Source organism: Chiloscyllium plagiosum, unplaced genomic scaffold (assembly GCF_037043375.1).
Source record: "Chiloscyllium plagiosum isolate Xiang-an unplaced genomic scaffold, Cpla_swu_hap1 HiC_scaffold_25, whole genome shotgun sequence".
Classification (NCBI taxonomy): domain Eukaryota; kingdom Metazoa; phylum Chordata; class Chondrichthyes; order Orectolobiformes; family Hemiscylliidae; genus Chiloscyllium; species Chiloscyllium plagiosum.
This window is the reverse complement of record NW_028270163.1, coordinates 40,869,196-40,896,626: the sequence shown is the minus strand read 5'-3', so window position 1 is coordinate 40,896,626 and position 27,431 is coordinate 40,869,196. Positions and strand designations below refer to the sequence as shown.

General features: G+C 41.2%; 2 protein-coding genes across 4 annotated transcripts in view; both read right to left on the bottom strand.

Moving 5' to 3' along the window:
* Window positions 1-21,740, bottom strand: part of LOC122562201 (E3 ubiquitin-protein ligase rnf213-alpha-like) — a 156,764-nt gene extending 135,024 nt beyond the window's left edge. Inside the window, exons 1-8 of one of the 2 annotated variants that reach the window (XM_043714879.2) lie at window positions 21,606-21,740; window positions 14,073-14,418; window positions 12,579-12,890; window positions 11,004-11,175; window positions 10,147-10,223; window positions 3,235-3,361; window positions 1,879-2,039; window positions 1,128-1,254 (exon numbers count right to left, since the gene is read on the bottom strand). In XM_043714879.2, the coding sequence (XP_043570814.2) occupies window positions 1,128-1,254; window positions 1,879-2,039; window positions 3,235-3,361; window positions 10,147-10,223; window positions 11,004-11,175; window positions 12,579-12,890; window positions 14,073-14,375 (1,279 nt within the window). In that variant the 5' untranslated portion in view covers window positions 14,376-14,418; window positions 21,606-21,740. Of the gene's footprint in view, window positions 1-1,127; window positions 1,255-1,878; window positions 2,040-3,234; window positions 3,362-10,146; window positions 10,224-11,003; window positions 11,176-12,578; window positions 12,891-14,072; window positions 14,419-21,605 lie in introns of those variants that run through there. The other variant, XM_043714880.2, reaches the window with a different exon arrangement.
* Window positions 21,741-24,314: 2,574 nt separating this feature from the next.
* The window catches only part of LOC122562200 (transmembrane channel-like protein 7), a 44,671-nt gene continuing 41,554 nt past the window's right edge, over window positions 24,315-27,431 (bottom strand). For both annotated transcript variants that reach the window (XM_043714874.2, XM_043714877.2), the window contains exons 16-17: window positions 26,238-26,316; window positions 24,315-24,905 (exon numbers count right to left, since the gene is read on the bottom strand). In XM_043714874.2, the coding sequence (XP_043570809.2) occupies window positions 24,714-24,905; window positions 26,238-26,316 (271 nt within the window). In that variant the 3' untranslated portion in view covers window positions 24,315-24,713. The remainder of the gene's footprint in view (window positions 24,906-26,237; window positions 26,317-27,431) is intronic.

The following is a 27,431-nucleotide window of genomic DNA, read 5'->3' as shown; positions in this document are numbered from 1 at the left end:
CAATTCCCGCCTCAGGCGACTGACTGTGTGGAGTTTGTACATTCTCCCCGTGTCTGCTTGGGTTTCCTCCGGGTGCTCCGGTTTCCTCCCACAGTCCAAAAAATGTGCAGGTCAGGTGAATTGGCCATGCTAAATTGCCCATAGTGTTAGGTAAGGGGTAAATGTAGGGGTATGGGTGGGTTGCGCTTTGGCGGGGCGGTGTGGACTTGTTGGGGCGAAGGGCCTGTTTCCACACTGTAAGAAATCTAATCTTTTTACTGAGGCTGTGCCTCTGAGTCTTTGTCTCAAATTTCCCCTTCCTGGAAGGTAGCGAGAAGGGGAAATAATTGAGTGAGTTGGCCCTGAACAGATACCCATCATCACCTTTACTAACTGAATAAAGTGCAAGAAAGTTTGTATGCACATGTGAGCTTGAATGCCATAATCTGGGAGCAATCAAAGACATGGACAACGGGGTGGGGTGGAGGTGGGGTGGTGGTGAGGGGAGAGAGGGGTCAGGGTGGGGAGGCAAAGGGATAGCCTTTAAAAACTGCAAGGCAATGATTTCCACCAACTATCCTGATGGGCCCACTCCCCAATGACCCACACTTTGTCGAAAGGTTATAAAACGTTTTTCCTGCCATTGCATCCTCTGAGCAACAAAATTGACTAGAGGACTTTAGGACCCAGCAGCTGCTGGTCTTGAATTAGCGAAGAAATCCAGCAAAGATTGTAGTGAACTGATTGGCAGGCAAGCTGGAGGTCTCTCAGATGCCAAGTTAGTCACTACTTAACAATAGTCACCCCCACAATTTTTTTAAAAATGGGAAAATAACACTATGGTTCTGAGAGTTGTGATTTGGGTCCTATTTGTAGTTGCACAGTTTATTACATCGCTGAATAAGACCTTTTTACCAAGCCATAACCTTGTTAAACATTAAACACGCACATTAAACACATTGTGTCTCCACGAAGCAGCAAACTTCATTTTGCACCAAATGTTGACATTCAAGCTTTTAATGCAGTGGTAAAATAATCCATTTCCATTTTGCATGGGATCAGTATGTCAATCACATTTTTTCTTTAAATTGGCAGTGCCCCACCTTTACCAAAGTGACCAGGCTGGTGGGTATCTTGGCCAAACTCACCATCTGCTTGCTCTCCACATGTTGACTCAGCTGAATCACTCGCAGATGATTCTTTGTTTTGGATAGCTACAGCAGTTTGAGGAATCGAAATTTTTGACTTCTTTCCTTTTCGGTTTCTGCGTCTTTTCTGTTAAAATAAATCCCAGTGTGCATTTAGGATCAATCTATTCCAGAAAACTGGACAGATAAACTAGGCATGGAGCTTCATTATGTCTGGAATGTAGGTTTGCATATATTTCAACTTTTTTTAAGAAAAGGCTAAGGAAATGTAGTTTACTACTCCTTTCTCAAAGCATAAAATACAATAAAGTCAGAATATAAACAAATAAAATGAGGCTGTACAATTCAGTGGCCAAAAACCATCATAAATGAAAGAACCAATATGATCAAGCAAAAATGCAGCAATGATACTGTACCCAACACTTCTAAATGTCGTCAGTTCAGTGTTGTTGATGCATTTGCACTGTGTCATGACTCACTGGAGTGGTGCACTAGGCATTAAGCCCCACTTTTCCTGAAGTGATCACAAATGGAAATTTGATTAAACCACCAAACTGCCCAATTTCACCTAACTATATCATGACCTATATGACAGCTGTCCTGACAACTCTGATTAGAATTGTGTTTCACAGGCAATAACCCATATCTCATTGCACATATGTTGATGACTGACACCAAGCAGGAGATGAGAGAAAATTGGCAAAACATACAATGCATAGGATGCACACTTTAAAGATGAATATGACAGTACCTTTGATTTCTTTTTGATAGATTCATTATCTTGCAGAGAACTCTCTGTGGATGGAATTTGCTCTTTGACTGCATTTTGTGGAGGACCTTGCTTCACATCTTCAATAGATTCTGCTTGTTTTTCTTTTAAGGTTGGTTTGGACTTAGCAGCATCTTCTGCAGCTGCAGGACACAAACAAATAAGGTATAGGGCACAATATTAGAAAAGACTTTTAAAAGCTGGATAGAATATTATAATGTCAACAGCTCCAGTATTTGGCAAATTATAGTAATATTTCATGTGAAGAAAAGGGTATAAATACTCCAAAAGATCAATTTGGCGTCTCCACCATTCGATCATGGCTGATATATTTCTCAGCCCCATTCTCTTGCCTTCTTCCCATAACCCTTGATCCCCTCACTAATCAGCAACCTATCTATCTCTGTCTTAAATATACTCAATGATCTGGCCTCCACAGCCTTCTGCGGCTCTGAGTTCCACAGATTAACCACCCTGTGGCAAAAGAAATTCCTCATCTGAGTGTTCTCCCTCCACCCGGAAGCTCTGCCTCCAAGTCCTTGTCTCAAATCTCCCTTCCCTGGGAGGTGGTGAAAAGGGGAAATAATTGGGTGAATTGACCTTGAAGAGATAGCCATCTCCCTCACCAACTAAATAAAGGGCAAGAAGGTTAATGGGCATGTGGGAACTCCAAATGCCTTAATCTGGAGGCAATTAGAGACATGGACAATGGGAAGGGGGCAGAGAGGTGGCCTCTAAAAACCATAAGGCTGCGTTTTCCACCAACCATCCTGATGACCAGCTCCTCAACAACCCACACCTCGTCAAAAAGGGTATAAAACATTCTTCCTGCCATTTCATCCTCTGAGCAACAAGATTGACTGGAGAACTTTAGGACCAGAAACTGCTGGCCTCTGATTGTTTGAGAAAATCAGCAAAGTTTTTAACAAATTGATTGACAGGTGAGGTGATCTCTCAGACACCAAGTTAGTCACTACCTAACACGGTCACCCCATAAAATTCTTTAAAAATGGGGGAAAAAAAAAACCCAATGGTTCTGAAAGTTGTGATTTAGGTCCTATTTATAGTCACACAGTTTATTGCACTGCTGAATAAGTCCTTTTTACCAAGATGTAACTTTGTTCAAATGTGGTCTTACACACATTAAACATATTGTGTCTCCACGAAGCAGAAAAGTTCATTTTGCCTCAAACTTTCATAGTCAACCCTTTAATGCAGTGGTAAAATAATCCATTTCCATTTTGACGGGATCAATATGTCAATCATGTTTTTCCTTAAATTGGCAGTGCCCCACCTTTACCAAAGTGACCAGGCTGGTGGGTATCTTGGCCAACTCACCATCTGCTGGCTCTCTACATGTTGACTCAGCTGAATCACTAGCAGGTGATTCTTTGTTTTGGACTGCTGCAGCAGTTTGAGGAATCGAAATTTTTGACTTCTTTCCTCTTCGGTTTCTACGCCTTTTCTGTTAAAAAAAAACCCCAGTGAGCATTTAGGATCAATTTATTCCAGAAAACTGCACAGATAAAGTAGGCATGAAGCTTCATTAGGTCTGGAGTGTAGGTTTTCACATATTTCAACTTTTTTTCAAGAATAGGCTACAGAAATGTGGCTTACTACTCCTTTCTCAAAGCATAAAATACTATAAAATCAGAATATAAACAATTAAAAAGTGATCATACAAGACAATTCAGTGGCCAAAAACTATCATAAATGAAGGAACCGATATGATCAAACAAAAATGCAGCAGTGAAACTGTACCCAATACTTTTAAATGCCCTCGGTTCAGTGTTGTTGATGCATTTGCACGATGTCATGACTCACTGGGGCAGTGCATGAGACATTAAGCCCACTATCCATAGAGTCATCACAAATGTGAAATTTGATTAAACCACCAAACTGCTCAATTTCACCTAATTATTGAATTCAAGTTAAAAGGATGTGCACGCCAGGGTTTTATCATTAACAAGAAAATCACTATTTATTGCAATCAAATAGTTTTTAATCAACAGCAAAAATGGACAGGAATTGCTAACTTTTATCTCCATAACTTAAACTCCACACTTTATTAAAATTCCCATACACATACAAATAGGCACACAGAAACAAGGCAAACACTAATATTACAGGTGGGGAAAGGTTTTAAAAAAGCACAGTTCTGACGCTAGTTGGGATTGCAGGTAATAATGAGTTATTTTCCCTCAGTTCCTTCTGATTCCTTTTGTCTCTTTAGTGAGGACACAAGGTAATGGATGCACCAATTCACAATCTTTCATTCAGTGTTTGCAGATTTACTCATTCGAAATCTCTGAAGATACTTGGTCCACATGTTTCAACCAGCAACTTGCAGAGACAGTAAATTGTAGGGAGGTGATTAGTGAGAACAGCATCTAAGAGATTTTTGGCTAATGTTCCATCCAGCAGGGGAAGACATATGCTTTCTCTATGCAAGCCAGATGGCTCTCCTGTCCTGTCCACATACAAAGCTAGAGCCATTTGTGCAGGATCCAATCAAAAGGCCAATCATAGGGCTGTTACTGTGCTGAGTACTTCTGAACACACGACTGGTGCAATTAAAAGACTGGCTCTGAGGCCCCTCTTGTGGCACAGTGGTAGCGTTCCTAGGTTCAAGACCCACCTTCTCCAGAGATGTGTAATAAGATCGCTGAACAGGTTCATTAGAAAAAAGACTATCTTTGGGCAAAATTGCCCTGATACACATATACAGAGCCAATGTGTCTAGCATGAAACCCTATTGCTAGAACAGGACAACGTTGTAGGTACAACTCACAATGAGTTCCTGTTCCATTTTTAAAAATTAACTAAATCTTCCACAATTCCTTTGTTCAAAGCAGTATTTTTCCCCATGTTTTAGACAATGATCCAAAAGCAAAAATGTTCTTTACAACTGTAAGGTAAAGCAGGTTTGCCACTGCAACACAGCTGCGTTTAAACTAAATAGCGGGGGGGGAGGGGACAAACTTGAGGTTTAAGAAGGAAATTGAAGGGAAAGTTAGAACAAGAGAAGTCAAGAAAGACAATGGTATCAATGGAGCAGAAAACTCAAAAAGGGATCATGCCGTAAGGTTGAGTGAAATAGGGATTGATAGGAAGGGTGAGGGCAGTAACAAATTAAAAATATTATATATGAATGCACGAAGTATTAGAAAGAAGATGGATGAGTTGAGGCTCATTTGGAAATTAGCAGTAACAATGTTGGGGATAACGGAGACATGGCTTCAAGTGGACAGGGCCTGGGAAATGAATATTCAAGGCTATACGTGCCATCGTAAGGACAGACTGACGGGCAGAGGGGATGCAGTGGCCCTGTTGGTAAGGAGTGATATTCAGTCCCTTGCGCGGGAGGACCTAGAATCAGGGGATGTAGAGTCAGTGTGGATAGAGCTGAGAAATTCTCAGGGTAGAAAGACCCTCATGGGAGTTATCTACAGGCCCTTAAACAGTAGTCTGGATGTAGGATGTAAGTTGAATAAGGAGCTGAAATTGGCCTGTCGCAAAGATATTACTATAGTTGTTATGGGGAATTTTAACATGCAGGTAGACTGGGAGAATCAGGATGGTACTGGACCCCAAGAAAGGGAGTTTGTGGAGTGCCTCCGAGATGGATTCTTAGAACAGCTGGTGCTGGAGCCTACCAGGGAGGAGGTAATTCTGGATCTGCTGCTGTGCAACGAACCGGATTTGATCAGGGACCTCGGAGTGAAGGAGGTAGTGACCATAATACAATAAGCTTTAATCTGCAATTTGAAAGGGAGAGGGTACAATTGGAAGTGACAATATTTCAATTGAATAAAGGGAACTATGGAGCTATGAGGAAGGAGCTGGCCAAAGTTCAATGGTGCAGTACCCTAGCAGGGATGGCAGTGGAGAAACAATGGCAGGTATTTCTGGGTATAATGCAGAAGATGCAGGATCATTTCATTCCAAAAAGGAAGAAAGATCCTAAGAGGAGGCAGGGGTGGCCGTGGCTGACGAGGGAAGTTAAGAAACATATAAAGTCAAAAGAGAAAAAGTATAACATAGCAAAGGTGATTGGGAAAATGGATGACTGGGAAGCTTTTAAAGAACAGAGGATTACTAAGAAAGAAGTACGCAGAGAAAAAATGAGGTACGAAGGTAAACTGGCCAAAAATATAAAGGAGGATAGTAAAAGCTTTTTTAGGTATGTGAAAGGAAAAAAAAAATGGTTAAGACTAAAATTGGTCCCTTGAAGACAGAAATGGGTGAATATATTGCGGGGAACAAAGAAATGGCAGAAGGGTTGAATTGGTACTTCAGATCTGTGTTCACTGGGGAAGACACAAGCAATCTCCCAGAGGTAACAGTGCCTGAAGGACCTGAACTGAAGGGAATTTATATTTGCCAGGAATTGGTGTTGGAGAGACTGTTAGGTCTGAAGGTTGATAAGTCCCGGGACCTGATGGTCTACATCCCAGGGTACTGAAGGAGATGGCTCTAGAAATCGTGGATACATTGGTGATCATTTTCCAATGTTCTATAGATTCAGGATCAGTTCCTGCGGATTGGAGGGTGGCTATTGTTGTCCCACTTTTTAAGAAAGGAGGGAGAGAGAAAGCAGGGAATTATAGACCAGTTAGTCTGACCTCAGTGGTAGGAAAGATGCTGGAGTTAATTATAAAGAACAACAGAGGATAGCAGTAACAGGATAGCTCAGAGTCAGCATGGATTTATGAAGGGGAAATCATGCTTGACTAATCTTCTGGAATTTTTTGAGGATGTAACTCTGAAGATGGACAAGGGAGATCCAGTGAATGTAGTTTCAGAAAGCCTTTGATAATCAAGGGAGATCCAGTGAATGTAGTTTCAGAAAGCCTTTGATAAAGTCCCACATAGGAGGTTAGTGAGCAAAATTAGGGCACATGGTATTGGGGGCAAAATACTGACATGGAGTGAAAATTGGTTGGCTGACAGGAAACAAAGAGTATATGGCTCCCTTTCGGAATGGCAGGCGGTGACCAGTGGGGTACCGCAGGGATCAGTGCTGGGACCGCAGATTTTTACAATATACATTAATGATATAGATGATGGTATTAAAGGTAATATTAGCAAATTTGCTGATGATACAAAGCTGGGTGGCAGGGTGAAATGTGAGGAGGATGTTAGGAGATTACAGGGTGACCTGGACAGGTTAGGTGAGTGGACAGATGCATGGCAGATGCAGTTTAATGTTGATAAATGTGTGGTTATCCATTTTGGTGGCAAGAACAGGAAGGCAGATTACTACCTAAATGGAGTCCAGTTAGGTAAAGGGGCAGTACAATGAAATCTAGGTGTTCTTGTACATCAGTCAATGAAGGGAAAAAGTGAGGACTGCAGATGCTGGAGTATCAGAGCTTAAAAATGTGTTGCTGGAAAAGCGGCTGCAGGTCAGGCAACATCAAAGGAGAAGGAGAATCGACATTTCGGGCATAAGCCCTTCTTCAGGAATGAGGATGGTATGCCAAGCAGGCTAAGATAAAAGGTAGGGAGGAGGGACTTGGGGGAGGGGCGTTGGGAATGCGATAAGTGGAAGGAGGTTAAGGTGAGGGTGATAGGCCGGTTGGTGGAGGGTGTGGATCTGACAAGGGAGTCGCGGAGGGAGTGGTCTTTCCGGAACGCTGATAGGGGTGGGGAGGGAAATATATCCTTGGTGGTGGGGTCCGTTTGGAGGTAGCGGAAATGACGAAGGATGATCCGGTGTATCTGGAGGTTGGTGGGGTGGTAGGTGAGGACTAGTGGGGTCCTGTTCTCCACCGCATCTCCTCCACTTCCCGCTCCTCCCCCCTTGAACCCCGCCCCCTCCAATCGCCACCAGGACAGAACCCCATTAGTCCTCACCTACCACCCCACCAATCCCCAGATACATCGGATCATCCTTTGTCATTTCCGCCACCTCCAAACGGACCCCACCACCAAGGATATATTTCCCTCCCCACCCCTATCAGCGTTCCAGAAAGACCACTCCCTCTGCGACTCCCTTGTCAGATCCACACCCCCTACCAACCCAACCTCCACTCCCGGCACCTTCCCCTGCAACCGCAAAAAATGCAAAGCTTGCGCTCACACCTCCCCCCTTACTTCCCTCCAAGGCCCCAAGGGATCCTTCAATATCCATCAGAAATTCACCTGCACCTCCACACACATCATTTACTGCATCCGCTGCAGTGGCCTCCTATACATTGGGGAGACAGGCCGCCTACTTGTGGAACGTTTCAGAGAACACCTCTGGGACACCCACACCAACCAACCCAACCGCCCCATGGCTGAACACTTTAACTCCCCCTCCCACTCCACCAAGGACATGCAGGTCCTTGGCCTCCTCCATCGCCAGACCGTGGCAACACGACGCCTGGAGGAAAAACAACTCATCTTCCGCCTAGGAACCCTCCAGCCACAGGGGATGAATGCGGATTTCTCCAGCTTCCTCATTTCCCCTTCCCCTACAATTTCTCAGTCCCAGCCCTCAGGCTCAGCACCGCCTTCTTGATCTGCAATCTTCTTCCCGACCTCTCCACCCCCACCCCCTCTCCGGCCTATCACCCTCACCTTAACCTCCTTCCACCTATCGCTTTCCCAACGCCCCTCCCCCAAGTCCCTCCTCCCTACCTTTTATCTTAGCCTGCTTTGCACACCCTCCTCATTCCTGAAGAAGGGCTTATGCCCAAAACGTCGATTCTCCTTCTCCTTTGATGCTGCCTGACCTGCTGCGCTTTTCCAGCAACACATTTTTAAGCATCAGTCAATGAAAGCAAGCATGCAGGTATAGCAGTCAGTGAAGAAAGCTATTAGCATGCTGGCCTTCATAACAAGAGGAATTGAGTATAGGAGCAAAGAGGTTCTTCTGCAACTGTACATGGTCCTGGTGAGACCGCACCTGGAATATTGTGGGCAGTTTTGGTTTCCAAATTTGAGGAAAGACATTCTGGCTATTGAGGGAGTGCAGCGTAGTTCACGAGGTCAATTCCTGGAATGGCGGGACTATCTTACGTTGAAAGATTGGAGTGACTGGGTTTGTATACCCTTGAGTTTAGAAGGCTGAGAGGGGATCTGATTGAGACGTATAAGGTTATTCCTGGAGGCAGGAAGCATGTTTCCGCTGACGGGTGAGTCCCGAACCAGAGGACACAGTTTGAAAATAAGGGTAGGCTATTTAGAACACAGTTGAAGAGAAACTTCTTCACCCAGAGGGTGTGTGGAATGCTCTGCCCCAAAGGGCTGTGGAGGCCAAGTCTCTTGATACTTTCAAGAAAGAGTTGGATAGAGCTCTTAAGGATAGTGGAATCAAGGGTTATGGGGATAAGGCAGGAACAGGATACTGATTGAGGATGATCAGCCATGATCATATAGAATGGTGGTGCTGGCTCCAAGGGCAGAATGGCCTACTCCTGCACCTATTGTCTATTGTATTAGTGAGAAACAGTTTTCTCATAAATTTAACTGCAGAATGAAAGATAAAAGAGACCATTTTTACCAAATACTTGATGTGAAGAACCTCTGAAGCTGTGTTGCTGCCAAATTGTGTTTAGTACAAGGTGGCATTTTTGAAAACTAGTTGAACCCTGTGTTAGAAATGGTCTCATTATGAAGTTGCATGATACTTTGATGCGTAGCACTTAATGCTTAATTTCCTAAAGAAACGAATTGCCTGAGGGTTAACACTGATGCATCTAAATGACTGATGCGTTGCCATGGAAAAAACAAGGAAGAATCAACTTTGGAATTTGTAGATCCCAGCTTCTTTCCACATGCCAACACTTCAGCCAATCGGAGTCAAATTGGCACAAAGCCAATCCACCTTTCTCCTATAATACCATACTCAATGATTACGTACAATTTTGCATACTTGCATTTGTCCTGATAATTGCAAGACAAAATCAACTTTGGCAACATGGCTCTCTATTCTGCAATATTTTAGTACCTTTTTAAAAAATTACTCACAGAGAAAAAATTGGAATTGTCAACAGTATAAATAAGTTGTTTATTCTACTTACAAAAATATTGGACCTGAAATTAATCTGTGGATTAGCAACAAACATCTGATATATACATAGGATTTTTTAAAAAAATCCTTTCTTGTGGCAACCTTAAAATTGATTAAGACAAAACAATACTTCCATTAAAATCGTCGCAAGAGAAGGATTTGAGATCACTTATGAGTTATATTGTACAATATTATTGAGGCCTTTGATTCCAGAATAAAATTTCTTGACATTCTTGTTCAATACTCACCCTCTTCTTCTGTTTATTTCCCTTACCCTCGGTGTTGCTGGCTACATTCGTTTGGAGAGATGAGCCTTTTATATCTTCTGTAGTAATACAGAAAAAGTCATGATCATTAAGTTCACCTTCTGGTTTTATCCTCTGATCCATCAATAGGCCTCACAACCCTAGGTCACTCTGATTTGAATGCTTAAAGCAATGCTCTTTATTTTCATTCTGGGTGTTGAGTAAATTCTGTTCCATCAATAGGATTCACAATTGATGAATCCAATTGGAAACAGAAAGTGGGAAAGATTGTTCTAGTCAGGTTTAATTTATAACCTAAAATTTATGTGCTTGTAAAAGCTGGTCAGGAATAGTAGGCTCCAATTCTTCAAAGAATCATTAACTATTATATAGAATAATATATAACTGCTAACTGCATCTACCTGCTCTTTCAAGAATGAATCCAGGCCACATATGTACATTAGAAACAGCAGCTCTCCTTTAATCATTCCAATATTTCATGAGAAGTAATTAGCAGAAAGTCTATGCTACATTATCAAAACATCAAGTGGATGACTATGCTCTTCTGTCGTAAATTTCCAATTCCTGCATTTATTTGAGTAAGAATATAAAGTTCCAGAAGCAAGAACAGAAGTCGCTGTAAAACCTCAGCAGGTCTGGCAGCATCTGTGGAGAGAAAGCCGAGTTAACATTTTGGGACTGGAGACCTTTCCTCAGAACGTTCTGAAGAAGGGTCACCAGACTCGAAACATTAAGTTTGCTTTCTCTCTACAGATGTTGCCAGACCTGCTGAGCTTTTCATACAATTTCTGTTTTTGTTTCAGATTTCCAGCATCCTTGGTTTTTAGGTAAAATTTCACCTTCTTTCATTGCTGTAGCAACGTTCCATTTCTGCTGCTGATCCGGAAACATGGCTGGGGTGGAATCTACTGATGATTTTTCACCAGGGCACTGAGGCACTTTTCTTGCTTTCTCCAGTAAAGCGGGGGCTTGATTATTTTCATTCTGCTTCCTATTCTGTTCCTGGTTTACCTGTATCACAGAAAATATCTAATCACCATAAGTCTCAATGTAAAATTCATACTTTAAATTTCTGCTTCAGAACAAACTTGTTTTGAACATAGGCAGAGATAGTCTTCATTAGCTTTATGAGATGTGAAATTGTGGCTGTATATGTTTGTGATAACAGTCCCAGTTTAACAATTGATACCGATGTATGACATGTAGATCATTGCAGAATATCTTACTCTTACTCTTCCAAAAGGAGGAAGATTGCATGCTTCCAGCTCAATGTATATAGGTTTAAGGTACTTCATTGCATTTATTTATAGAATAATGTGAAGAAGCAAAAAGATAAAAGAAGGATTTCATAGCACAACAATCAAAAATCAATTGGATCATAATCGATCAATTAAAAAAGTACAGATTTATGAATGCACATGCAAGGTTTGTAGCTCAGGTTGAGGTTTAGGCTGTAGGTTTGCTCGCTGAGCTGTAGGTTTGATATCCTTCAGGCTTCACTTGGAGGTCACCACTGGTGATGTTACCTAGCCAGGTAATGAAACGTCTGGATATCAAACCTACAGCTCAGCGAGCAAACCTACACCCTAAAGAATGCACATCTCAGGGGGTCTCATAGCAATAAGACATTTGCAGAAATAATCAGATTTGTTCAGCTATCATTTCAAGTGGAAAATGCATCCATCGGGTTTGATTTTCATGCTAAAGATTGTTGGAAATTATCCAGGGGCTCTGAAGATAGACTAGGAGAAAGTGAGGACTGCAGATGCTGGAGATCAGAGCTGAAAAATGTGTTGATGAAAAAGCACAGCAGGTCAGGCAGCATCTAAGGAGCAGGAGAATCGACGTCTCGGGCATAAGCCCTTCTTCTGAAGGGCTTATGCCCGAAACGTCGATTCTCCTGCTCCTTGGATGTTGTCTGAAGATAGACTGACAATGATCACAGAGAAAGAGATAATAATAGGAATCATTGCAAAGATGACAGATGAACAAATGTCTGGCTTCCAAGTAAAATTTGACTATTTTGTAGGACAAGTTTAACATAGAACTAATTCACCTTAACTGCATGGTTACCAGGTCAATAAACCTAACAAATATTCATAGGCAATTCAGAGACAGTCTCCATTGTGCGCCACAGCAAAGAGGAAGACACCTCAATTTTGACTAAAAACTAAAAATAAAAAAACAAAAAAAAACCAAGATACTCAAAACACTAAAACTTCCCAATTGTCAATCTACATTAAACATTGTAACACTGATTGCTTTGTCAAGTGCCTTTTTGAAAAATCATTACAAATCCTTTTACATTCAGATTACCAGAAATGTCTCTGTAAAGATTTCTTTTTCCTCATCATACTCACAAAATATGCAAAAAACATCACAAGAAAAAAGGTTGTCAGTGAAATCAAACATACCTTAGTACTCTTTCTTCTAGGTTGTTGTGGGTCCATTGTTCCTTTTGTTGCATTTTGAGGAAGTGAAGGAGAAAGTCTTTCTCTCAAAGCTGATGCATCACCAATGCTTGATATTGAGTTCAATATATTGTCATTCGCAATGTTTGATACATCAATGTCACCCATGGCTAGAATTTCAAGCATTTCTGATTCAGGTTCTAATAAGACTGAATTTTGGTGATCATTTGGCATGGTTGAGTTTGGAAAAGTTTCTTGGAATTTCTGTCCTGCTGCAGACTGCACCTTGTTCACTTCATTAGGTAATGATACCTGCTGGAAATTCAGATTTGTAATATTATCTCTAAATAAACCATGATAGTTGAGCTACTTGAAGTACAATGTAAACCACTTCGATTGCAACTATCCCACAGTGCAGAGAGGAATAAAATGCTTGTGCAAATTACAAAGAGGTCTCCTCACTCTGGTGCTTTATTCCTTTCCCAACTTTCTCTGCTCATCTCTTGTTGAGGTTTGGTACCAAAGACTTTGGCATGGTCAAGTACCTCATGTGTCAGCAGGTTGTTGAACATAAGGTGCCCCAACAAAGTCTATGTCATCCTCACTCAAATGTGTGTTTTCTCGAGACTTCAGTCGTGATGAGGAGATTTGATTGATCACCTGTTCTCTATCATGGGACACAGGCTAACTGCACAATTCCTACTGCTGCCTAACTGGCATCAGTTACCTCTGAGCTCAATGTGTTCGCATCCTGCTTCCCATTAATCTGTTTATCGCCCAAACTCACTTTGCATGTCCCCATAACCAATTATCAATGATAAACAATCCTCCCTCAAGTATACTCTTTCTACTTTCCAAAGCTACTATCATCAAACCTCATCTCAAAATACAAGTCAAACTCTCAAGACCATCCAATGATCATCCAATTTCCAATCGTTTGTTCCTCTACAAAATCCTTCAACGATCTGTCACCTACCAACTCCATAGCAAACCTTCCTTCAATTCCATGTTGGAATCTCATTAATTAGATTTGTTCCTCTGTTTCAGCTTTTACAAAGTCAAAATAAAAGTCCTAAATAACAACGTCTCTGACTATGTCATGTTGCTCAATGGTTTCTCAGCTGATTTTGGTACATCATCCATCCCTAGTGCCTCTGCCCCACAGTTCACTTCAGTAGATTGAACAACTCTTGTTTTATTCACTTCTGGGACTTCAATGTCATTGGCTGGGCCAGCATTTATTGCCCACCCCAGTTGCCCTTGAGGTGGCTATGAGTTGCCTTTTTGAACCGCTGCCTGACCATGGTAGACTTACAGTCATCAGGGAGAGGGTTATAGGATTTGACCCAGTGAAGGAAAGGTGATATATTTGACTATGAATTAACTAGGTTAATTATAAACTGTTCTTGCACTCTGTATGCGATACCCTTATCTGACCAAAATGCATAGAGGAATGTGTGCTTGTCACAAGGATGTAAAACTAGGATGATACTGTACCTCGGAACTCTTCTCTGCAGATTCAGGACGACAGGTACTTTCTTGAATGGAACTTTCAGAAGATGAGAGAGAAGCTGTTGCTTCATTAGCTGATGGTACGTTGGTAGAATTCTCAAAGGCAATTACAGGCTCACTTACAGTTCCAGATATATCAATGAAATCAGAGGCTACAGTTTCAGACATTGCTAATGCAGACTCTATTGAGGGATGAGGAATGTGATCGATGAGTGATGTGGATGATTCCAGTCCAGATGTTTCCTGGAATTCCTGTGCCACTTCAGGCTGCACAACGTTGCCTTCCATTTCAATCTCAACATTTACAACTTTTTAGAGTGAACATCTTTTGCTGAAATAATATTTGAAAAGATATTACAGACTGTGATTAACATGAATATAGGAAAAGTAATTCACTTTAAAACAATTTATGCAGAATTGATTTGAGTTTGACAATGATTCTTTTCTCACCAGGTTATTGATTTTTAATCTAAACATGTTGACTCTGATCAACCAAAACTAGTCATTCTTTTTCATGCGAAAGTAAATGTTATATTCCGTACCCTTGTGGCAGCATAGTAGTTATATTGTCAATTGTGAGCAGTTAGAAAGCACCTAATATTGTAACTAACTCCAACTTTTAACTATTGCAATAGGATTAGGGAATGTGATCTAAATTTCAAAATTTAAAACCCTCCTGAAAGCTGAAGGAAGGAAGCGGGGTGGGGGCAAAATTGTCTTGTTGGGAAGGTTCAGAAAGCAGCATCAAGTTATCCAAAGCGTTTGTCACCAATGACGAAGCAAAGTGGGGGTGGTTACAGGTGGATGAAGGTTGAGAGGAGTGTGCAAAAAACACACACAGTTCAGAGGACCAAAGAACCAGAGAAGAGTGAGAATCTGAAAGAGGTTGTAGAAGTTGGTGGAATTAAGCAATAAAGGACATGCAGCATTTATCGCAGCCCAGGAGCAAATCAGCAGCAAGGGATTGAGATTTTTATTGGGGCAGCAAGTTCTGCCAACAGGCATCACGATGCTCAGTTAACAGAAATCTATATTCATCCATGGCAATAAGAGGCAAGCAGTCCTACAACATAAAAATAGTGTAGCCTGTAGGAAGTGATAAAGAAGTAAAGCTCAGTAGTACCATCTCAGGTTCTTGTGGCATGAGACCTGCGTTCAAGTCTCAGCATCTCTCAAGGTGTCTAATAACATCTCTGAGCAGGTTGATTAAAAGATTCTTTTATACCTGGCAGCTGACTCAATGAATAATGGTACTGTCAATAATGGGCAATGTGTAGATGAGAAACAGGAGTGGTCAAGGATATACCTTGGAAGAACTCTAAGAATGAGTGAACTGGAAAGAGTAAGGAAGCCATTTCTGCAGATGGCACTGGCTAAGAAGCAAAATTACACAAAGGCTGTCCCATGGGTGAGGGTTTTCTGGTCAACCACATGAAAGGATAAGGAGAACAATTTTATAATACAAAGTCGAGCATTTGCGACTTTGCGCAAAGCAACATTGATGCAAGAAAAAAAGCTGGAAGTCTGAAGCGACAAGATTACAACAGGATGTTTTTGAAAAGTCTGATAGAGAGCTGACAAATGACAACATGCTCCTGAAAGGTTAGACATGGTCATGTCATTGAAGGGCATAAGAAGGTAAGCATCTTAGGGCTTTTGAAAGGGAGAAGAATGTAGCTGAGCTACTAATAATTTAATCAAGCATGGGGGAAGACCAATCAACCGAGTTGGAAAAATTAACTATAACGGTCAAAAGAACATTCTCTCACATATAACTGCTGGTTTACACTAGATGATTTGAGTATTTATATCTGTTTGTTCAGAAATCCATTCAATATATGTCAGCGATTTTCCAAATAACAAATGATGTAATAACTATTTACTGTTCTGTTAGGCAATATCAAAACCAATAGGAAAACTTGCAATTAATCACTGGCCACAACAACATGTATTTGCTATCTTTAAAGTGAAACAATGCCTCCTGGAATGTTACAAAATAAGATATGACAATAAGTTATTGAAGGATACAATAGGATGGTTAGCTAAAATTTAAGGAAAGACATCCTGAAAGAGGTCAGCAAGGCTCGGCGGGGGGTGGGGGGGGTGGAGGAGAGAGAGAATTCCAAAGCGTTTGGCCCAGCTAACTGAAAGGCAAAGCTGTCAATGGTAGAATGTCTGAAATTGGCTCAAAAATCCAGAATTAGATGAGTACAAACACCACAATGATGGTAGGTTTAAAGGACTTGAAAGTGATAGGAAGGGGTGAGGTTATAGAGGGATTTGAAAACAAGAATATGAACTTTAAAATGAAAGCAATATTTGAAAAGAGAACCAATGGAAGTCATTGATATAAGGGCGATGGGAGAATTGGATTTGGCATGAGTTTTGATGATGTCAAGTTGACAATTGTTTAAACGTGGAAGACCACCAGAAGTGAGTCAATTAGGTAAGTCTAGATATAATAAAGACATAGATAAGGATCTCCACAGCAAATTAACTGAGACAGGAGCTGAGTTGGGTATGAGACTATAAGATGCAGGTGCAGAAGTAGGCCATTCAGCCTATCAAATCTGCTCCGCCATTCAATCAGTCAAGTTTGATCTGATAATTCTCAATTCCACTTTTCTGCCTTTCCCACATAACCCTTAATTCTGTCCATGTCAGCCTTGAAATAGTTCAATGCGATGGAAACGGGTGTAGGGTGTAACTCAATGACATTGCACTAGTTGGAAATTCATCTTGGTCAAATACAATACCAAGTTTCCAATCATTCTGGTTCAGACTGCAGCAAAATAGCTTCCACTTTAAGCCCACTGGCTTTCCCCGATACCTTGACTTTGACGTCACTTCCTCCCACTCCATTTCCTATAAAGACTCTAGTCCATTCTCCTAGTTTCCCCACTCCTATTGCATCTGTTTTGGCATTGCCACTTGCTACACCAGCACCTTTGAAATGTCCTCCTTTTGCCTCAGCTGAGGATATTATTCCATGCCAATTGATAGAGGCCTAAACATTTCCATTTCCCCACTTGCATTTCCCCCTAGATACACAATAAGATTTCTCCTCTGTCCTCAACTTCAATTTCACCAGCCTCCATATTCTGCCACATCCAGCATGACACCACCGCTAAACACAACATCCCCTCTCCTCCCCATTTCAGCATTCCAAAAGGAAGCTCTTCTGTCACTCCCAACATTCCATTCCCTGTCCATGGCATATTCCCATTCAAATGCAGGAATTGCAAAGCCTCAACTTACAATTCATTATATCTCACAATCCAGGCCTGAAACAGTGCTTCCATCTGGAGCACCAATTTACTTGTATTTCTTTCTATTACATATATTACATTTGCTGCTGCTGATGAGCTCTTCTCCAGGAGAGATCAAACACAACTTGAGTGCTTGCTCTGTCAAACACCCCTGTCCAATCTGCAGGCATCACCCCAAACTCTTAATTGTCCCCCAAGGGAAAATCCAGTAAACCTGGCAAATGAAACATACGGGTTCATCTCAGATTGTATGCTTCAAAATGATATTTCAGCATGATCTCTACATGTATTTCCAAGTATTACTGTGTTTTTTTTAAACTAGTTTTCTCTCTATAATTCTCTTCCCCACTCTACTCTGATCTGTTTCCAACCACCCTTGAGCTGTCCCAATAATGTTGAGTATCAGTCAGTCTTCTTTTGATAAGGCACTTTCCAGCCTCCCAGAATTGATACCTTCAACAACCGCAGATCGTCACTTTGGCCCCCGTTTTTTCAGAAACAGTTGCAAGTGAAGTCTTTGCTGCTCTCATTTACTTCCTGGATTTTCTTACTCCTGTTACCCTCTCCTTTTGTCTTGTACCACCATCTCTTCTGCCATTTACTGCCTCTTCTTTTTCATCCATCAAACTCTCCACTGTTTTCTTCTATTGGAATAATGCATGCATTTTTCGTCTCCCTACTATCGAGAGGATGTTGTGAAGCTTGAAAGGGTTCAGAAAAGATTTACAAGAATGTTGCCACAGTTGGAAGGTTTGAGCTATTGGGGAGGCTAATAGACTGGGGCTATTTTCCCTGGAATGTTGGAGGCTGAGGGGTGACCTTATAGAGGTTTATAAAATCATGAAGGACGTGGATAGGATAAATAGACAAGATCTTTTCCTTGGGGTGGGGGAGCAGTCTAGAACTAGAGGGCATAGGTTTAGGGTGAGGGGGGAAAGATTTAAAAGGGGCCTAAGCGGCAACGTTTTCACGCAGAAGGTGGTGCGTGTATGGAATGAGCTGCCAGAGGAACTGTTGGAGGCTCATACAATTACAATATTTAAAAGACATCTGGATGGGTATATGAATAGGAAGGTTTCAAGGGATATAGGCCAAATGCTGGCAAATGGGACTTGATTTATTTAGGATATCTGGTCAGTATAGATAATTTGGACCAGAGTCTGTTTTCATGCTGTACATCTCTTTGACTCTCTAAAAGTCACAAGCAGAAATGAAAAAAAGCCAAAGAACTGTGGATGCTGGAAATCTGAAACAAAAACAACAAGTGCTGGAGAAACTCTGCAGGTCTGGTGGCATCTATGGACAGAAAACACTGTGGCTCAGTGGTTAGCACTGCTGCCTCACAGCACCAGGGTCCCAGGTTCTATCCCAGCCTCGGGCGACTGTCTGTGTGGAGTTTGCACATTCTCCCCGTGTCTACGTGGGTTTCCTCCAGGCGCTCTGGTTTCCTCCCACAGTCCAAAGGTGTGCAGGTTAGGTGAACTGGCCGTGCTAAATTGCCCATAGTGTTAGGTGCTTTATTCAGAGGGAAACGGGTCTAGGTGAGTTACTGTTTGGAGGGTCAGTTTGGGCTGAAAGGAATCTAATTACAGATCCAGTGACCCATCTTAACATTAGGTTATGCACCAGATAACCTGCTCCAATCAACAGGATAGCTAGGCACCTTCCTTTAAAAGACTGAACAAACAGCAGATGCTAAAAAATTTGAAATAAACACAAAGTTATGAAAATACTCAGGCAGCATCTTGGAGAGATAATCAAAGTTTATGTTTTGAGTTGTGTATGGCACCTTTGCACTGTTTAACTTTAGTTCTGAAGAAATTACATTTAACATGAAATGTTAACTATTCCCCTTTCCAACTATTCTGTACTTCGTTTCTTTTTATAACCTGCTTAAGTTTGTGTACCTAGTCATTTGCAGCTGGACATTCTGAGATTAATAGAATCCTTACAGTGTGGATACAGGCCATTCAGCCCAACACGTCCAAACCAACTCTCCAAAGAGCATCCCACCCAGACTCACCCCCAATTCTATGCCTGTAACCTTGTATTTCCAATGCCCAATCCACTCTAATCTGCACATCTTTGGACTAAGGAAGGAAATCAGAGTACCTGGAGGGAACCTGCACAGACACAGGGAGAATGTCCAAACTCTACACTGAGGCTGGAATTGAACACCAGTCCCCAACGGTATGGGGCAGGAGTGCTAACCATTTAGCCACTGTGCTGCACCAAATGCATTAAGAGTATGAAAAACTAGTTACTGATCCTTACAATTTCCCTTCATCCCTCAGACTGTGCAGGAAACCTATACTTGGTTGCACCTTTCTGACTATGGGAACTTACCTGGGAAAGAAACTTGGGGAATTACAGACCGGTTAGCTTAACTTCTGTAGTGGGGAAGATGCTTGACTCTATTATTAAGGAAGGATAGCAAGACATCCAGATAGAAATTGTCCCATTACGCACATGCAGCAAGGGTTCACGAAGAGCAAGTCATGCTTAACTAATCTTTTGGAACTCTATGAAGTCATTAAGAGCACAGTGGACAATGGAGACCCAGAGGATGAGGTGTGTCTAGATTTTCAAAAGGTCTGCGACAAGGTGTTGCACAAAAGGCTGCTGCATAAAACAACGATGCATGGTGTTGTGGGTAAAGTATTAGCTTGGATTGAGGATTAGTTGACTAACAGGAAGCAAAGAGTAGGGATAAATGAGTGTTATTCTGGTTGGCAATCAGTAACTAGTGGTGTGCCTCAGTGATCAGTGTTGGGACCGCTGTTATTAACAAGTTACATAGATGATTTGGAGCTGGGGACCACATGTAATGTGTCAAAGTTTGCAAATGACACTAAGAGTGGCAGAGCAAAGTGTGCAGAGGATTGTCAAACTTTGCAAAGGAACCTAAATACTTTGAATGAGTGGGCAAATGTCTGGCAGATGGATTACAATATTAATAAATGTAAAGTCATCCATATTGGTAGGAATAACAGTAAAAAGGACTGTTACCTGAATGGTAAAAGTTACAGCATGCTGCTGTGCAGAGGGACCTGGGTGCCCTTGTGTATGAATCACAGAAGGTTGGTCTGCAGGTGTTACAGGTAATTAGGAAGGCAAATGGAATTTTGTTTTCATTGTGAAAGGGATTGAGTTTAAAAGTAGGGAGGTTGTGTTGCAACTGTATAGGGAACTGGTGAGGCCACACCTGAAATAAAGTGTGCAGTTTTGGTCTCCATACTTGATAAAGGATGTATTGGCATTGAAGGGGGTGCAGAGGAGGTTCACGAGGTTGATTCCAAAGTTGAGGGGTTGGCTTATGAGGAGAGACTGAGTAGACTGGGATTATATTCGTCAGAATTTAGAAGAATGGGGTGGATCTGATAGAAATGCATTAAAAAGTATGAAGGGAATAGATAAGTTAGAAGTAGGGGGGATATTTTCACTGGCAGGTGAAACTAGGACAAGAGAGCATCGCCTCAAAATTAGAGGGAGCAGGTTTAGGACTGAATTGAGAAGGATCTTCTTCACCCAGAGAATTGTGAATCTATGGAATTCCCTGCCCAGTGAAGTGGTTGAGGCTTCCTCAGTAAATGTTTTTAAGACTAAGATAGATATTTTCCTGAACAATAAAGAAATTAAAGATTATGGTGAGAGGGCGGCTAAGTGGAGCTGAGTCCACAAAAAGACTAGCCATGATCTTTTTGAGTGGTGGAGCGGGCTGGAAGGGCCAGAAGGCTTACTCCTGCTCCCAGTTCTTATGAAAGCACAGGTATGATTGGATCTGCATTCTTCTATATTCTATAATTTTGTCATCTGTGCAAACATTCCACCTGTTCATCCTGACTACCTGATAGAACATTGACAGTCCTGCTGTGCCGGAAGACCAAGCTGTCTGTTTACTTACATAAAACCAACATATCGCGGATGCTGGAAATCTAAATAAAAACCGAAAGTCCTGAGAATATCAGCAGGTCTGGTAGCATCTGCAGAGAGAAGTTAACGTTTCGAATCGAGCATAACTCTTCCTCGGAACTTGTTTACTTAATCTGCACATAGGCTCAAATCAATTCCTTCCTGTTACTGTTTCTATCGGTTCTCGACCCCTACATTAAGATGCATCTTGACAGTTAGTTCCTACTGCGACTTCTTTCCAACTCGATATTAACTGTGCGTTATTTGTTTAATAAGCAACATTTTACTCACAAAGTGTCGATTACATGGAATCGTTGCATTTATGAAACTCACTTACCTGATTGTAGCTGAAGTCTGTAGCATCACTTCAGTTTCTGCACTCCGTGTACTGTACACAGCAGCTCTTCCCAGTGCCTCCTGTCTGAGGGAAGCTGGTTGGTGGGTTTTATTTGACTGATGCCAGAATGGACCATACAAACAGCACGTTCACCAGTCGTCACACAGAAAGGCCGGGCGATGACAAGGAAGTGTCTCAAAATTATCAGTCGCGAGTAAAATGAAACAAACCACGTAAATGTCATTTCTGGGAAACCATTTATTTGATCAGAATATACAAAAAAACCCGTACTCCTGGCTATTCACAATTATGCTGGTGAATTATTCGCAACTGCATTTAAGCCGTAGTTTTAGGAGGAGACGTGGAGATTTGGAGCGGAGCCCTTCCCTGCATCAGCTGAGCTTCCAAGTTTCGATTTCCCCGATGAGCGAAATTAAACTGGTGTTTCAGTGTTTCAACAGAAGCATAGTTTGGTGGGAGGAAACACGTGATCAGTTTTTGAAGACAATACCATTCGCCAAGCAATTGTTTTCGCTCAGTTGACTGGATTGTTGGTTTACAGAGTAGCATGATGCTAACAGCGTGGGTTCAATTCCCATCAGCGGTTTGAAGTGACCATGAAGGACATTCCTTCTCAACCTCTTCCTTGGCCTGACGTCTGGTGACCCCCAGGTTCAATCACCACCAGTCGCTTCTCTCTAATGAGAGAGTATAGAAATGGCCACAAACAAGTCGACTTATTTCTTGCAAATGAACGTACAACCCTGAAAGAGAAACTACAGATTGCGTAAGACGGTGTTAAACACCAGTTTTACATTGTAGGAATCGAAACTACACTTATTTACATAAACTGATGAACTTTGATAATAATTTGCCCTTGTATCATCATACACAGGTTTTAATTTACCTTTCTACAATTTTAATACACACGTTTTCATTTACATATCTATTCCAACAATCTTCAGTTTTTCTCTTCAGGTAATGTTTACATTGATTCGTTGAAGGGACGCTTGTAATTGTGAGATTATTTGATGAAGTTCATGCTGTCTATAAATTATTAGAATGCCGAGATAGGATACAGAATTGAGTCACTTGGAGGGCAAGCTGTACCTGCTACATGAATTGCAAAAAAAAACTTTGTGTGCAGATACAGCAAGTTACGTTCCTTCTATGGTACGGGCAAACGTGGAAATGTTTGCTGATGATTGCACAATGTGCACCACCATCCAGGACTCCTCAGATACTCAAGCAGTCCATGTCCAAATGCAGCAAGACTTTGACAAACAGAAAAGTTTCGACTCATAAATGTCATGCATGCCATACAAGAATCATTGAATCAGAATCATAGAATTCCTACAGTGCAGATAGAGTGAGATACAGCGCCCATCAGATCTGCTCGGAACCTCCAAACAACATCCCACCCTACATTTCCCATGATTCTAGATTAGACAGGATCCGAGGAGCAGGAAAATCGACGTTTCGGGCAAAAGCCCTTCATTCCTAATTAAGGTCTTTTGCCCGAAACGTCGATTGTCCTGCTCCTCGGATGCTGCCTGAACTGCTGTGCTTTTCCAGCACCACTCTAATCTAGAATCTGATTTCCAGCATCTGCAGCCCTTGTTTTTACCTACATTTCCCATGGCTAATTCACCTAGCCTGCACATCCCTGGTCATGATGGACAATTTCTCATGGTGAAACCACCTAACCTGCACATCTTTTAACTGTTGGAGGAAATTAGAGCACCCAGAGGAAACTCACGCAGACACAGGGAGAAGGTGCAAACTCCAAAGTATAGGGCAACCGCAACAAGAGAGAATCTGACCATCATTCTGTAACATTCAATGGTATTGGCATTGATATTGGCATTCTGCTGCGCTTTTCCAGCAACACATTTTCAGCTCTGATCTCCAGCATCTGCAGTCCTCACTTTCTCCCTGGCATTGATAACCCAAACAACAAGTAAAGTGATCTGTATCAGCTGTATTGATACCGCATCTAGAGCAGGTCAATGGCTGGGAATTCTGTAGCAAGTCACACACTTCCTGACTCCTAAAGCCTGTCCACTATCCATAAAGCATGTGTCTGGAGTGTGACAAAATGTTCTTGCCTGGATGATTGCAGTTTCGACAACTCTCAGGAAACTTAAAACCATCCAGGATAGTCAGGCTCCTTGATAGACACCACCTCCACCATCTTCAGAATTCACACTCTTCACCACTGATGTACAGCAGCAGCAGCAATGTGTACCATCTATAAGATACACCACAACAACTCACAAATGCTCCTTCTACGACCGTGACCATTATCACCTAGAAGGACAACAGCATCTGATACTTGGGATCTCCACCACCTGCAGGTTCTCCTCCAAGTCATTCACCATCCTTAGTCAGAATTTTTAAAAACTTTTTTTCACTTCTTTTTTTTTTAAAAATCATTGTTCCTAAACAGCTTTCAAAGATTTCACAGCTCCAAAATGTTGAAGAGGGGCAACTCAAGATTCTATGCCAAACCTCTCAATATGAACAATAATATTGATTTTGCAGCAATGTTCCCAGTTCTCGGAATGAAAAGTACAGTTGATACCTGCAAGACAGGAAAGTCACATTGGAACTGGAGAAGAGGAAATAGAACCCAGCATAGAACTGAAATTCAAATGTTCAGTTTCACCTGAAGCAAGTTGCACAAAATAAAGCACCCAGAGAAGAGACTGCATTTTAACAGTTAACTCATTTTATGGATATACCGTGAGACCTCAGTAGAACAAGAGTCTTTGTTTTTACTTTCTGTGAGTTTTTCAGGCTGCAAAACAAGAATACTGTACTACATCTCATAAAATTAATTTATGTTCTGTTTATTGCAATGTGTTTAATTTGAGAATATTATTTTTTATTTACAAGTATTTACTTCCTCTTCTTGAAAGAAGTTGCAATTTGCAGCTGTTAGAATATTTACATGCAAAAATAGTTTCACACATTTAAAAGAACATGTTCAACCATGCACATATTCTAGATGGTCTTCTTGAACAGTATGGCAGTGAAGAGCTTGGCAGATAATTATAGGTACTTTTCATTAACAATGGGATATATTGAACAGTATCAGCCCTTCTTTCAATTGTGTTGGTTCTCTTGAAACAGAGAATTAACGGATATGCTGCTTGAAAGAGTTCTGTTGTTGAAAATCTCAAGTCCAGCTCTTGATAGGGTGTCACTTTCAGAAGAACTGTCTCGAAAAGGACCATGTTGTAGATGCTGAGAACGTGAAGATAGCTTTTTTACCAAATATCGTTTATCCTTTCCTGTCTAATAAAACAAATGGTTCATAATTATTCACATTTTGGATTTATGTGAAAAGTCTTGTTACATAAAAAGAGGCCTTACCCGCAGACCAATACTACCTCCAAGCATCTTCAATAAACTGTGGAGTTTTAAGAGGGAGGGAAAGGCCACTAGCATGTTCTTTGGTGCAGCACAACAAAGAATATTTCCAGTGTTTTGCTTCAAGTAAGTGGCTTTGATCCATTTACGTTATTTTCACTCTGTGCCATGTAGTTTTCATAATTTGGAATGATAAATGTTTCAGTAGTCAGGACACTGATGCAAACATTGGTTTAAGAATGGATCAAATGATGCAAAATAAAGATTCTATAATCTCCCGCACTGAGAATGTTTAAATCACTCAGATTTCATTGTGCAAATCCTCATATCTTTCATCAGATTTCAGCTCTTTGCATTTCTCAAGGAGAGAACTGCACAAATCTCAAAGTGAAATTGTTCAAGAATCATTTCATAGCATATGTCTATAGCTTACAACTGAGGATCAACAACTTTGGGAGACATAGCCTCTAAATGAAATATTTGAATATAATGGTGGATAAATTCAGTCAGTGGACTTTAAGTCCAAGATACAATGAAGGTAATTAATGTCCATGCTCACTCGATTTTTGTTAACTCTTTGCTGAGAGACCTCTGCCATTTTTATCACCTGGATTGCTTACTTGTTCATTCCTCCACACCTATTTACCTGTACAGGATACCTCCTCAGTGCAGGAGCTTGCAGGCAATCCTGGACATATACTTGTATCACTTCAACTTTATTTATTTAGATCTCCTTCAATTACAGACACCAGCTTTCTATGCTAATACTGTGCACAAATTTCTAATTTCATTGTAATACCATGTTCATGTTTCCCTGTCCTACAATGTGTGATGTGTATGATATGTGATATGAGGTTATGCTGTAGCTTTGTACAGTGCTGGTGAGGCCACATCTGGAGTACTGTGTGCAGTTATGGTCTCCTTACTTGAGAAAGGATGTACTGGCACTGGAGGGGGTGCAGAGGAGGTTCACTGACTCCAATCTGATGGTGAAAAAGTGCTTATCAGATTTGAAATAAAATTCTCTTGAAGAGTTACTTCGTTTAACAATTGAAATCAATTTTTGAATAGCTCCACTTTCATCAATCCTGTGTTTTTTCAGTTTACAGCCATTTTCAATTTTATGTTTCAAAGTATGAATCTGTCTTTGATTGTGTTAAGTTTATGTCAGCATGATACAGTGCAATAAATGGGTGAGGGAGCCAGCTTACTTTACCGAGATTTAATACATTACCTTCAATGTAAGAAAAAGCTTACCAAGATTAAATGCTTTTTCAGTTGAGTAATTGTGCTTCTGTTAATTTGAACCAAAGAAACCAAAGTTGTCAATATCATACTGTTGGCAAGAGAAAAAATGGAGAAAATTATATTAAAATATTTGTGCAAACTATATATATTTTCCACTAAGAAAATTAAAAATTCTTTAAAGTAACCTTCACATGTATGAAAAAAATGCAAAGCCTTCATGTCTTTTCATATTTGAATGTTCTAAATATATTATTTACACAATATTTATGAAGATAGTGGATACCTGATTCTATGATGATTAAACAGAAAGGACATATCTGTAACACTAATCTTACCAATTCATGAAATTTAGTTGAGATAAATGTGAGGTGTTGAATTTTGATACAGCAAATCAGTGCAGGACTTGTGCAGTTAATGGTAGGGCCCTGCACAATGTTGCCAATCAAACAGAACTAAGGGTGCAGTTAAGTACTTCCTTGCACGTGGAGAAACAGACAGGGCGGTGAAGAAGGCATTTGGCAAGCTTGCCTTCATTGAATGTAGGAGTTGGGATGTCATTTTGGGACTCTATAGGATGTTGCCAGGGTTGGAGGATTTGAGCTATAGGAAGAGGCTGAATAGGCTGGGGCTGTTTTCCCTGGAGTGTCGGAGGCTGAGGGGTGACCTTATAGAGGTTTATAAAATCATGAGGGGCATGGATAGGAGAACAAACAAGATCTTTTTCCCAGGGTAAAGGAGTCTAAATCTAGAGGGCATAGATTTTGGGTCAGAGAGGAAAGATCTAAAAAGGACCTGAGGGACAAGCTATTCATGTAGAACATAAGAATAAGAGCAGGAATAGGTAGTCATTCAATAAGATCAGGCCTGATCTTTGCATGGAATCAGCTCCACCTACCCGCCCAATCACCATAACCCTCAATTCCTTTATTGTTCAAAAATCTATCTAGTTTTGTCTTTAAAACATTCCACGAGATTGCCTCAACTGCTCCACTGGGCAGAGAATTCCACAGTTTCACAATCCTTTGGGTGAAGATATTCCTCCTCAAATTAGTCCTAAATCTGCTGTCCCTTATTTTTAGATTAGACGCCCTACAGTATGGAAACAGGCCATTTGGCCCAAAAATGTCCACACCGACCCTCCGAAGAGTAACCCACCCAGACCCATTACCCTAACCTATATTTACCCCTGACTAATGTGGAGCA